At 40.3% G+C, this 13,462-nt stretch overlaps 1 protein-coding gene across 1 annotated transcript; it reads left to right on the top strand.

Annotated features, from left to right (window-relative positions):
* The first annotated feature begins 5,866 nt into the window (after positions 1-5,866).
* On the top strand, positions 5,867-9,750 carry LOC116932896 (pre-mRNA-processing factor 40 homolog A). The gene is made up of 16 exons (XM_032940810.2): positions 5,867-6,027; positions 6,088-6,301; positions 6,372-6,414; positions 6,478-6,598; positions 6,688-6,836; positions 6,907-7,103; positions 7,168-7,292; positions 7,348-7,608; positions 7,676-7,904; positions 8,001-8,134; positions 8,218-8,332; positions 8,405-8,517; positions 8,603-8,710; positions 8,794-8,988; positions 9,061-9,336; positions 9,470-9,750. Exons 1-16 carry the CDS (start codon positions 6,025-6,027, stop codon positions 9,644-9,646), a joined length of 2,460 nt encoding a protein of 819 aa, XP_032796701.2. The 5' UTR covers positions 5,867-6,024; the 3' UTR covers positions 9,647-9,750.
* The last annotated feature ends 3,712 nt before the right edge of the window (positions 9,751-13,462 follow it).

Here is a 13,462-nt window from a genome sequence, read left to right as displayed (position 1 = left end):
CTCTCAATGTATGTCAGCGCGGACCATAGAGACTGGGACGAGGCATTACCTTACGTGTGTTTTGCTTACAACACGGCGCGGCAGGAATCTACGGGATATTCACCATTTTTTTTGCTTTACGGGCGTGAACCAATGTTACCTATTGATTTTGAATTAGGTGCGGATGCCAACCCTCGGCTGGTTACGTCGGGAACGGCTCCGGATTATGCAACCCAGGTTGTGACCGAATTGGCGAAGGCTCGAGCATTGGTGCACACGCGATTGGGAGTCGCCCAGGACAACCAGCGACGAGAGTATGACAGTCGCCACAGAGAGCTTCAATTTCCAGTAGGAGACCAAGTCCTGGTGTACAAACCCTTTCGAAAAGTAAAACGAGCAGAAAAATTGCTTCATCGCTGGCAAGGACCGTTCAAAGTGATCCGACAGACAACTCCCGTGAACTACGAAGTGAAGTTAAGTTCCGGATCAAGAAAATCGGAGATTGTGCACGTCATAAAGATGAAACTTTTTCACGACTTGGTCGAACGAGGTCCAAATTTGAACACGGAATCCACAGAGGCGACACGTGAGACACCTCTACCAAACGCCCCTCAACCACCTGTGAGGATTCATCGGGAGACGGGTACGGATAATGGAAACCACGGTGAGAGGGCTGCAGTTTTATCCGACAACAGCGTCCATCCAGTACCGTCATCTGGGGGAGTTCGTCAGCCAGAGACAGCAAGCAGGCCGGGCCGCCTCCCCACAAGGATACAGCCGGCTCGTCGAGCTGGTCGACCGAATCGTTACCTCGCTTTGTTGCTGCCTTACACAATTTGTGTATTGGCCTTTCTCGGGTCAGTCAAGGTAGATGCGTTGCTTGTCCGAGACACCGTGATTTTCAATGAAAAGCCGGGTGTCGCGTTCGTAGAATCATTCTGGACAGTCATAACAGACCTCGATATACGACCGGCAGAGGCAGTGGTTCAGACATTGAAAGTGAGGCTGTAGGAGTACGCGGACATGTCCGTTAAATGCCGTAAAACAGGAAATCAACAAGGTGCATCGGCGGCCAAAAAACTTGATGTCAAGTGTCATTGGTTTGAACGTGAATTAAATCAATCCGAACATCAACTAGCAACTTTTCGGGACGCCATTGGTTCTCCTTCCAAACAACGTCGAGCGGTGATCGATGGCGGCGGATCAGCGTTAAAGTGGCTGTTCGGAGTAGCCACCCAGGCTGATCTCGCTGGATTGAATAAGAAGATCACCGGCCTTACACACCGGGAAAATGAAATAGTCCATTTGATGGACCAGCAGGCAACTGTAGTGAACGAATCACTTTGGGAGATCCGGACAAATACCAAGTTGATCCAGGAGTTGGAAGGACAAACGGCGGAACTAACAAAGAATTACAAAAATTTGCTTGGACGAATGGCAGAGCGTCAAGCTTACATGATCGAGTATTTCGATTTTTTCATCAATCTAGACACAGCATTCGAGTCGATGGAAGCGAGCCTGCAGTGGCTTCGAGACTTGGCAGACGCTCTTGACGAAGGGTTGGCCCTCTTGGCAAACGGCCGATTAGCGCCTCAGATATTTCCACCTGCTCAAATGGCTTCGGTGTTGAAAGCAGTTAATCGACAACTACCCTTGGGTTGTGCAGTATCGAGTGAAGCTATGGTGACGGTGGCAGCGGTGGAGGGACGTTTTCGTCTCTTTATCAAAATTCCGATCTACGATCACGCACAGCAGTATACCCTGTTTGAAATTTTCAGTTTACCACGAGCAACAGACAATGGCACCCATGGAGTGGCGATCGGGGACCTACCGAATTTTCTGGCCGTTTCCACAGATTTGGAGACTTTTATTGAACTTTCGACTGCCGACGTTCGGGGTTGCAAACAATTGGAACGATTAATTTGTAATTTTCATACAGGTTTAGGAAAACGGGGAGCACGGAAATCCTGTGCGATTTCGTTATTCACCAATGACGCCAACCGTAAGCTAACGCAATGCAGACAACAATTTAAAGAATGGAAAGGATACGAAGTAGCTTATCTTGGAGAGAATCGCTGGGTGTTCTCAGCCGTTACAGCTCATGAGGTGGTGTTCTCATGTCCGATCGGTAGCAGCCAAGGGCCCCCGCAATCACTGTTGCTGCCTCCGTTTGGGATTTTTGATGTCCCTCCTGGATGTACGGCTCGAACGGAAGACTGGGTCTTCCCCGCCAGTTTAGACGAACGATTGGAGGCCTCGTTAGATCCTCTGGTGGCACCCACGCTGGCCGCAGTGGGGTTTAATGTAACAACGTTCAAATCGGTCGCCATCATTGAGCTCCCGAAGGCGAATGCCACATCAATTAATTTCATCAGCGACCTACTGCGCCGAAACGATGGCGCTCGTGCGTCGTCTGAAATGACAGGATTCCAGATTCAAGAGTTAATGAAGAAGACGACCGAAGAATTTCAGCTGTCGGAGCCAAGATATCCGTTTGAATTTCTGATCATGTTACTATTACTAGTGGTGGCAACAACTTATCTCAGTTACCAAACTGTTTGGCTGAGAGGCCGTATGAGGGCCCACGAACAATTAGATGTTCAAGACGATCACTTCCTACCGCACCTCGAACAGGTGGCGGAGGTTTGACACGACATTTCCTTTTTTTGAATGTTTCTTTTGGGGTGTTCGTTTGGAATTTTTTGTTTTCGGGATTTTTTGTTTGTGCTTTATTTTGGTGTGTTGGGTTTTCTGATTTAGGGTTTTAGGACTTTTTGGGGGTTACCGTTCTGGGGGTTTTATTTTTATCAAGCAGTCGGGGGCGACCGCCTTCACGAGGGGGGATCTCTCACGTGGAAATCACGTGACATACGCGTGAGATGCACCCCACACTCACCTCCTTCTTGGAAACAAGCATGGGCGAATGTACGAGTACATTCGACCTTGCTTTGTCTGAATGTTGCGGTAGCATCACAGGACGCTTGCACCTTCTCTAACGCTTCGGGGAAACAAGCAAGGGCGAATGTACTCGAACGTTCGGCCTTCCTTTGTAGTAAATGGTTAAGGGTATCTTCTTCTTTTGTAGAAACAAGCAAGGGCGGATGTACTCGTACAACCGACCTTGCTCAGTAATAAGTCATACGGGTTATCTCGATTGTTCGTAGAAACAGCAAGGGCGAAAGCACTCGATGATTCAACCTTGCTGTTCACCTACCATAAATAGGCGGTGTAGTGTCTCTTGAATGCAATGTTCTTACTTGACGTCTTAAAGTGTGGACGTCCTAATACACTCGTGTTACACATCACCCCCAAGTGTAACAGTATAAATACAATATAAAATGTGATTCACATAACACGAAGAAATAGTTTGATGAATTTTGGTTCATCTTGGCTTTCAGCACGACTGTGTTTCTTGTCAGCTCTAACCCACTAAAGTCCCTAAGCCATTGGTTATCCAGATTCTGCTCCATGGCAGCAATAACTTCTTTTCGAACTTGCAGTGGTTCTCCAGTATTTCGCCTTTTTTTCATTTTGAAAATGGTCAATTAGCTTAGGCCACGTCACTGCCGGAACAATTGGAATGGCATCACGATATTTTTTCCAAAGATTATCGTCAATCCAGTTTGGATCATCAATTTTCAACGACGACAAAAGCTCTAACAACCGATTCTTTGCTATCGGTTCAAGATTTTTTGAAAATATTGAAAGTTCAGGCATGGTAAACTACACCCATTACAAAAATTGTTCACTTTCATTCGTTTCCCACCAAAAATACTAAAATTGCCAATGCTTTTTTGTTTGAGGTTGCACCAAACTGGGAGAAATACCTATCCAAGATGGCAACCTCGAACTAGGGCTGTGGCTAGGGCTCGGCCCCGGTTCTTGAAAACCCGGGTTACCCGCGGATCGTCACCAAAAATAGTCGCCCATGGGCGATCCATGTAGCATATTTGCCAAAGTGGGTAGGCTGGGCGGATTTGATGGGCACACCGGGTATGCCCACCGCCATCTTGGAAAATGGTGGCTTGCAAAGCCCCAAGTTAAATTAAAAGGGAGGGTAGCAAAAAAAAAATTTGTGGCGGGAAATTCAAAGGGTGTCACTTGATTTCAGGGGAAAACTCGGGTAATCGGGTAGGAAATCGGGGATAACCGGGTTTTGAACCCGGGTAATGGAAACGGTTTTCGAAATTGTGTTACCCACATGGTACCCGGGTAGGTAGTGGGCACAAAGTCTTAGGAACCGTTACCCACCGGATCCAATTTTTTTGCCGAGAAGACCTACCCATTCGCCCAAATACCTACCCATTGGACACGGGGCCGAGCCCTAGCTGTGGCCCGGACCTAATGGGACGGGTTTTTTCTTAAGGGGTTAAAATTAACGGGTTTTTTTTCTTAAAGGGTTTTGAACCGGGCCCCCGATGCAAAAAAAATTGTCCCGTGCCGCTTGACCCGTGGGTCAGAAAAACCATCCGGGTCGGGTCATGTCCCACGTAATTATCGGGTCAAATGCACTTTTCTTCTCTTCTTTTCAGTCTCGTCATCAGACTCAACCATTACAACGTTTATATTTGGAAAACTTCTTTTTTTGCCAGCAGCATCACCTGATTGACAGGATTTAGGTACATTTGGACGTTTTCTGCGAATGGTGGTCAATTTTCAAAACCGTTTTTCCACTATCCACAATATCTTTAAATTTTTTTTACAATGAGCTAGAACTTGAAGTAGGAAAGCATAGCATTTAAGCATAGTCTCCAGCAGTTCAAAACTATATGTGATTTTGTTTGGCATAGAATTGTGTAAAACTTGTGTAGAAATTGTGGAAAGTGAAAATTTTTTTTTGAAAATTGGTCACCAGTCGCAGCACTATATTGAGACAAACGTCCCGAGGCGCCTGTGGGTTGGTGACTTGGTGGGAGGACCTAAGTTCCCAAGTACGCAGAGAGATACCCCAATTCCTGACCGTTACTGTAGATTGCTATGTTTTTAAGCTATTCTGCTTTGTTGACTCGTAACTTAGCGTAAGAGTTAAACGCTTCTTTGTCTTACTACTAGATGGCGCCACATCGGGTTAGCCCGAGAACCCCTTGAACCGTACCGAAACCCGTCCCGAAAAACAAAATCCTTAAAGCCTCGCTTACACTAGAGGTTTTTTAAACTTTTAGGCTTTTAATTTTAAGAAGTTAAGGTTTTAAGCTTTTAAGTTTCTGGCTTACACTAATAATTTTTGTAAGTTTAACAGCTTAATAACTCAAAAGCTTAATATCTTAAATATCAAACTGGTTTGATATTTGAGCTTTTAAGTTGTTAAACTTTTAGGAAAGTTTAAGCTCTAGCCAATAGGAATATTTCGACTTCTTCGTAAATTTTTTTGCACTGGTGCCACCACAAAGGTTCGATGATGATGATGAATGATGATGATGATGATGAAAACTAACTCCGCCTTCTTTTTAAAAAAAAGTCACTAGACAGTGTAAGTTGAAAAATTAAAAACTTAGCTTAACTTCTTAAGAACTTAAAAGATTTAGGAACTAAAAGCTTAAGAAGAACCTCTAGTGTAAAAGCGAAAGTAGGTAAATTAAGGAATTCTATTAAAATAATATAATAATATTAAAATAATAATAATTAAAAAAATAATAATAATAATATTAAAATCAAGGAACTCTAGTGTAGAAGCGAGGCTTAAAGGGTTGCCTTTTATCGGTTTTTTTTTTCTTTGACCCGGGATCTGACCCGGGTTTTCATGACCCGGGCCACAGCCCTACTGCTCGAACCACTCTAAAGAGACTTAACCATACTGCCTTAATACCTACCCATGTACCCAAGTACCCATGGCACACGGGGTTGAGACCTGAATTTTGGCCGCTGTGTTCGCTGTCCTACAAGCTACATCATAAGTTTGTTAGATAGCCATGAGTCTGTAGGAGACAAGGCTAGGAAAGTAAGCCCACGCTTTGGTGAAGATTTTTACGAAACGAAAATAAATAGTGTCAAGTGCCAGCAAAAGCCAACTAGTTATTTTTTGTATGAGTTTGCCAGTAAAGTAACATGGTGAGTGCTCATATTTTAAAGAATTCCCTCTGTTTTTAACAGAATTGTTTTCTGTTCCAGTCTGGAAGTGGACCAACTTCATCTAGTATGCCAACACCAGTAGTACCATCAGGATCCTTCACATCAGCATTGCCGCCATATGCAATGCCACCTCCAGGTTTCATACCACCAACTCCAGGAATTCCTCCACCGTTTGGAGTAGCTATGCCAAGCATGGCACCTCCTTCTGTATTTGGTGTTTCACCTTTTGGTGCTCCATCAGTCCCACCGTCAGGTTTTCTAGTGTTAACTTTTAAATGTTTCTTATCCCTAAAGGAACAATGTTTATTTTGTTTTTCCTGTAGGTTTTTTCCCTCATGGTATCCCAGCACAAGGAACTGTTGAGGGGTAGATTTACATTTTTTTTAAATAATGGTTTTAATTATTCACTGATTCTGTATAATATATAAGTGGAGAAAGCAAACAAACTTGGACCGAACACAAAGCACCAGATGGGAGGACCTACTATTATAACAATTTTACAAAACAAAGCTTGTGGGACAAACCAGATGAACTTAAGACAGCTGCTGAGGTATGAGTAATATAATTACAGTTTCATTTGCCATTTGAATATCATTTGAGTTGTATATTTTTTGTTTTGTTTTGTTTTGTTTTTTACAGATAATGCTTTCACAATGTCCCTGGAAAGAGTACAAAACAGAGGATGGGAAAATCTATTACCACAATGTCTCTACCAAAGAATCAAGTTGGACTGTTCCACCTGAACTTGGAGAGCTAAAAAATAAAATTGCATCAGAAGAGACAACTAAGTAATTTTGTTATTCTTTCAGTTGTAATTATACACATTTTATTTGTTTATTTTTAAAATGTGTTTTCTAGAACCACAGCAAATGGCCAAGCAGTAGGTGATACTTTGGTGCCTGCAATACAAACTAGCACAGCAACACTCACAATTTCCCAATCAGTTGTGACCAACACGGAAAGCTCGGCAACTCCCGTCCGTGCTCCTATCTCAGCCCTTGATCAAGCGATGGCGGCAACCTTAGCTGCAATAACAGTGCCATCTCCACAAACTGGTAATTCTTTCATGTTTCAATCAAAATGTCGAAGAATTTCTGCATTTCCCGATTCCCCTCACAGAAGATAGCATGGATGCCAAACCTAGTCCTACCAGCGACAGCAGAACGAGTACACCTGAACCAAAAACAACATTCAAGGACAAAAGGGAAGCACTAGAGGCATTCAAAGATCTTCTGAGAGAAAAAGTAAGAATGGTTGCAAGTCTTAGCCGGAAATTATTCTGACTAAAATTTAATTTAGAATGTACCAAGTAACGCCAGTTGGGATCAAGCGTTAAAGTACATACAACGAGACCCTCGGTTAGCTGCATTGGGAAAGTTGACAGAGCGGAAGCAGGCGTTCCACGCGTACAAAACACAAAAACAGAAGGAAGAGAAAGAAGAACAAAGGCTGAAAGCAAAAAAAGCAAAAGAAGATTTAGAAGCTTTTCTTCTAATAGATTCAAGCATCAATTCAAGTACGAAGTATTTTCGCTGCGAAGAAATCTATGGGAACCTCGAGGTTTGTTCTGCTAGTGGTTGTCATCTGAAACACAAGAATTTTGTTTTACGGTTTAATGTTTCCCAAGGTATGGAAAAACGTTCCAGAAGGCGAGCGTCGAGATATTTATGAAGATGCCATTTTTCATTTGAGTAAAAGAGAAAAAGAAGAAGAAAAAGCCTTGCGTAAACGTAATATGAAAAATTTAACCCGAGTGTTAGATTCTATCACCGATATTACCCATAGAACGGCATGGACTGAGGCGCAGCAACTTCTGCTTGATAACCCTAGCTTTGCTGAAGATAATGACCTATTAGGTACAGTTTTGTTGTTTTTTATTTGTGAATTTTTCTGCACTTGCTCTGCACTTGCTTTGCACTATAAGACGTTTTTCTGGCATTTCTCTTTTGTAGCCATGGATAAAGAAGATGCTTTGGTGGTTTTCGAACAACATATCCGTGAATTAGAGCATGAAGAGGAAGAAGAAAGAGAGAGAGGGAAGCGAAGAATTAAACGACTGCAACGTAAAAATCGGGACTCTTTCCTGGTAAGCCAATTGGGAATTCCTTACTAGTGCTTTTAGAAATCATTCATCATTGAGTCTCTTCCATGAATTAAAAAACGGAACAGAATCTGCTTGACGAACTGCACGAAAATGGAAAACTGACCTCCATGTCTTTATGGGTAGAGCTTTATCCTATTATAAGCACCGACCTGCGATTCTCTGCCATGCTGGGACAGCCAGGTGCGTTGTAACAAACAGAACAACAGTTGAAAAGCCAATGATGGCTAACTTTTGTTTTGCTTCTTATTATAGGTTCAAATCCACTAGATTTATTTAAATTTTATATAGAAGATTTGAAATCGCGATTTCATGACGAGAAAAAAATCATCAAGGAGATTCTCAAACAAAAATTGTTTGAAGTTGATGTAAGAGTAAATTTCATATATGTATTATTATGAATCTTGAGTTTCCATCTGGACTTTTGGCAAAATAATCTGTAACCATATTCAGATCAAAACAACGTTTGAAGACTTTGCTACAGTAGTGTGCGACGATAAACGGTCATTGACTCTGGATGGCGGCAATGTCAAATTAACGTACAACGCCTTACTTGAAAAGGTAGGTACATTTGCTGGCATATTGCCCGGTGAGCAAATATGAAAATGAAGTGTCCTTAAATGTTTCTCTTTTGAACGGTTAAGGCTGAAGTCCGAGAAAAAGAGAGGCTGAAGGACGACAACCGGCGATCCAAAAAATTGGAAAATGCGTTTCGAAACCTTTTGAGGGCCAAAGAAGTGGATCATTTAGCTACATGGGAAACCTCATTACCAAAACTTGAAGGAGATTCTGCGTTTGAGGCGATCATTGCTGAATCCGACCGCATTCGGATTTTTAAGGTAGTTAACGGTTTGATAGTGTTTCGTTGATCATACGATAGAAGAAAAAAAAATTTCATTTATTATCTCTAGGATTATCAACGTGACATGGAAGAGACTTGTGGCCATCACCATTCAAGGTCAAAGAAGAATAAAAAGAAAGAAAAAAAACAAAAGAGGCGATCGTCATCGTCTAGATCACCATCTACCGCTAGGTCGGAATCGAGATCTAAATCACGGTCGAAATCTCCCTCCCGTTCCAAATCCGAAGAAAACGACTTAAAGCTGATCGAGGAAGAATTATTACCGTTCTCTCACAAAAAGAACAAAAAAAAGAAGAGCAAAAAGAAGAAGGAACGTAGTCGTTCGGTACCAAATAAAAGCCTAATACAAAAATGCACTTTTTTTTTTTATTAATATTTTTTTTTTTTTCTTTTCCTTTCACGGTACAAATGCTAATTTTTCGATTGTTTTGTTGTTGTTTTGTTTTTTTGCGTTGCAGCCGTCATCGGATTCCGAAGAGAATCGTGCAAAAGAAAAGAAAAAAGACAAAGACAGAAAAAATAGAGGTGACAATTGCAATGACAAGAAGAGTAAAGAAGACGGCGAATGGAGCGAGGATGAACTGGAAAGAAGAAGGAGACTGCTTTTGGAACAGTTGGCAGAAGAGCATCAATGATCGTGACCCACCTTCACCATATTCCTGGTTGTAATTCTGTTTTTGGGTTCATTTTCCTACCTGAGTTCTCATTAAAGTTCGAAATAAAGCGACTCGTTCCATCATTCTGCGGATTTCAACTCTAAATCAACGATTCGTTTTATTTCTGTGTCTTAATTTATGTTGTTTGATGGTCAGCAGCTACTCTTCTACTTGTGCTTCACCATTTGATTATCCAGAATTCTTCCAAAAACAGTAGAGAGCATTGACTTATTCAAATTTTCTTGTTCTGCGATAGTCATTCGCATTCGGTCCATACGAGAAGTTGGATTTCAAAAAATCAGTATTATGCCAAAAACAAGGAAAATTCAACATAGTAAAAAAAAATCATCTAGACGTCTTGATCGTCGCGCCAGTATTAAAAGTAAAAAAAGCTGTTACACACCCTGGTCTGGTTTGCATTTTGCACCAAAAAAAATAGTCTGGTCTTTGATATTGTTACTTGTCATATCAATCCCTAAACATACAAAAAAGAATTAGGCAGTAGAAACGATTTCGGGTTTTACGATATTTCACGCCGACTTCGGGAGCGTCTGGCGGCGTGATTGCACCATTTGCGGCGGACCAGACTTGGTTTTCCGTACTCAGCGTATCGAACTTAGTAATAATGTATTCTTAAATAATAGTAGAAACGATATATAAGGAAAACCTCCTCGGCTCCCGGACTATATAGTACGATATTATTGTAGATTCTGGCGATCAGGTAGCCTATACGTAGGGGAGACCGGGGCGAAATGGAACATTTTTTTATGTCTGCCGTATTTCTTACGATATCTGATAAAATAGATAGAATTTAGTATTTTTGTTTGTTCTGTATTGTTTAGATACATCTTGGCTACCCACTGATTTTTTTTGTTATGTTTATATTGAAAAATAAACGAGATATGAAAGAAAATATAACTCAGCTTTTTTTCACTCGACCTGCACTCGACCGAAAAAAGACGGGGTTAAATGGAACAGACCCCGGGGTAAAATGGAACGCCATTTTTCTCAGCAACGGATGAATAACATCTGTTGAAAAAACTATAGGAAAATAGGTAATTCATTTCTCTTCAAGAATATTACAATGTTTGCGAGAAACAAGTAGATTATTCTTGAGTAATTATTGTTTGAAAGTATGACTATTTTTTCTTCGTGTATTTTTACTGTATTCTGGCTTTCCTTACAAAACCCCACCTATCCTCCTATCCCCATCACAAAGCCCTCCTTAAGCTCCTTCTACTGACGCTACAAAGCGTTCCATTTAACCCCGAAAAATGTGTTCACTTTAACCCCGTAAAAGTTGTCACATAAAAAGTAACATTTTCTCGGTGTACAAGTGAGCAATTTTTTTTTAAAACGCCATTAAATAGAAAAAAGAAAAATCTTTAAATGGCTATCTTACTTTAATTTTAATTTGATAACCCTGCTTAAAAACAAAAAAAATAAAACAGTATTCCTTATCATCCACACCAGTGATTTTACTTTTTCGATAATAACTAGAGAATTATTTCAACTACTCCAATTAAATTTACCCCCAGGATAAAAAATACCATTTCTCATATACCCTAAAGAATTTTTATTTTTTTAACAAGTTTTTCATTATGAAAGCCTACTGTTCAACTTAACCCCCTGTTCCATTTCACCCCGGTCTCCCCTACTGTATACCTATTCATATACCACAGACAAAAGACAGCTAGGTCTCCGTGTCCTAGGCCAATCGCTTACCTCTGGCCATTTGCAAAAGCATGGGGTTAACCAAGGCGTTGCCATCATTGCATATTGTCATGTTATGAAACGCTTATGCGATTCAATTAATGTAATATGTCTTCTTTTCTTATCTAGAGTCTAGACTAGTAGCCAACGTTGTATTTCCAGGGAAAGACCTTGGCTACCATTAAATTTAAGTTTATGAAAAACCAACGTTTTACCTTTCCAGAATCCAAACTCCATCCTTTCTTACAATAAAGAAAGCTGTGTTTAAGAGAGTTGGTCTAAATCTAATCAGCGGGTTTTTGATAAACATGCGGAAAATTTATTTGCCGAGTTCCTTTAAAGCAACTGCTGCCTCTCTCCTCTTGTTTTGTAACCTTAGTTGATCTATCTTTTTGAACAACTTAAATTGTTAAAGTAAATTCATTAGATCGACTTTTTGGCCGTGTTTAGCCAATAAGTGGAGGCTGAGCGAATTGACTGTCTTGCATTTGCAAGCAGCGACGAGTTTAGTTTTCACTTTTAGCTTTTGGTTAAACTGTCGCCAGATGTATTAACTCTATGCCGCTCTTCGCCTATGTGCCCAAAATCACGTGATAATATTTCAACAAACGTTTACTGTTTGTTTTTTACATTTTTAGTGGATTTATCGGAGTCATAGAGTCTTAACCTTTCTATGGCTCTGGTTTTATCTATGCAGTACAATGCCTTTTATCTTAATTAAGTTTCATTTTATTTTGGGGTTTATTGTTTAACTAAAAATTGGTGTGTTTTCATTGAAATTATTGGAAATTGTTATTGACGTGGCGCTATTGCCTCCTGGTATTTTTTCCACGCTTCCGTACATTAACTAAATTATTAATATAGCAGTGCATGACATTATAAAATGTTTTATCGAGTGGACTATAAGTCTATAAGTATATGCTGTAAGTCTACAGGGGAAAAACAACCAAAAATTTTAAACTTTGCCCACTTCGTTGGGGCATTGCTTTTATTTTTTTTTATGCTCTTAGGATAATCTTTGATTCCTCTTTATATGGGGAATGTCACGGTGCAATTTTAATGTGTTAATATAATTATCTGTGATTAAATTCATAGTATGAAGGCGTGTTATAAAATATACCGTGAGATACTGGAGCGATGCCAGTAACAACTTCAAAAAGTTGCAATGAAAACACAACGTCACATAGTGAAATATAATACCAAAAACTGAAAAAAAAAAATTGATAAAGATAAAAAGCATTGCACTGCATAGACATTAGACAAACTAAAAAATAAACAGTTAACTTTTGTTGCAATGACGGCAACGCCTCGGTTAACCCTTTGCCTTTGCGTGTGGATAAAGCCCGATAAAAATAAATAAATGAAAAAATTAATAAATAAAATCCCGCTCTTTGCTGTTTAAACATCTTCGCCGCTTACAGAAGCACCCACCCCTACTGACATTCGTCTTTGTTTGTATGTTAAATATTTGTAAGGGATAACATTCACGGATTTTACTACTACAGGAATCTACTTTCGTATCTGTGGGCCGTGTTGTCGTGCTGAAAATCAATGTCTGTTGTTGAGCATGAAACGAATATATTGGCAAACAACGTGAAATAACCCATAAACACAACGCAGATTCGTCCGACGCACAACCATGTGCTATAGTTGCTTTCGCTTACTTAGCTGACATCTGCTAAAAGTGCGAGTAAGTATACTAAGCAAAGAAAGGTAAACGGAACGTCTAATTAGTTTCATTGCATTGCCATGGAACTAATTCCTTGAATTTATTTTTAGGACAAAATTCGTAGCTTATCTTGGAAAATGCTATTGAGACTTTAGGAGATATGTCCGCACCTAGAAAGGGCAAAATCAATCGCATAAAACGTTTGAAAGAAACAAATGTGAAAATTTTTTCTCTTAAATCCAGAGCGTAGAAACAAAATACTACAGACTTGATCGAATGGTTCAGGATAGAGAAGTATCATAACGTGTAAGCTAATGAAATTGTAGGAGTCGTCTTTATTACTCTGTTGCCGGAATGATTGCTCTACAGGAACACGATAGATTATTTTACCAAGGACTTAATATTAATTGATG

Source organism: Daphnia magna, linkage group LG3 (assembly GCF_020631705.1).
Source record: "Daphnia magna isolate NIES linkage group LG3, ASM2063170v1.1, whole genome shotgun sequence".
Lineage (NCBI taxonomy): Eukaryota > Metazoa > Arthropoda > Branchiopoda > Diplostraca > Daphniidae > Daphnia > Daphnia magna.
Note: the sequence above shows the minus strand (reverse complement) of the source record. Positions and strands in the feature narration are given on the sequence as shown.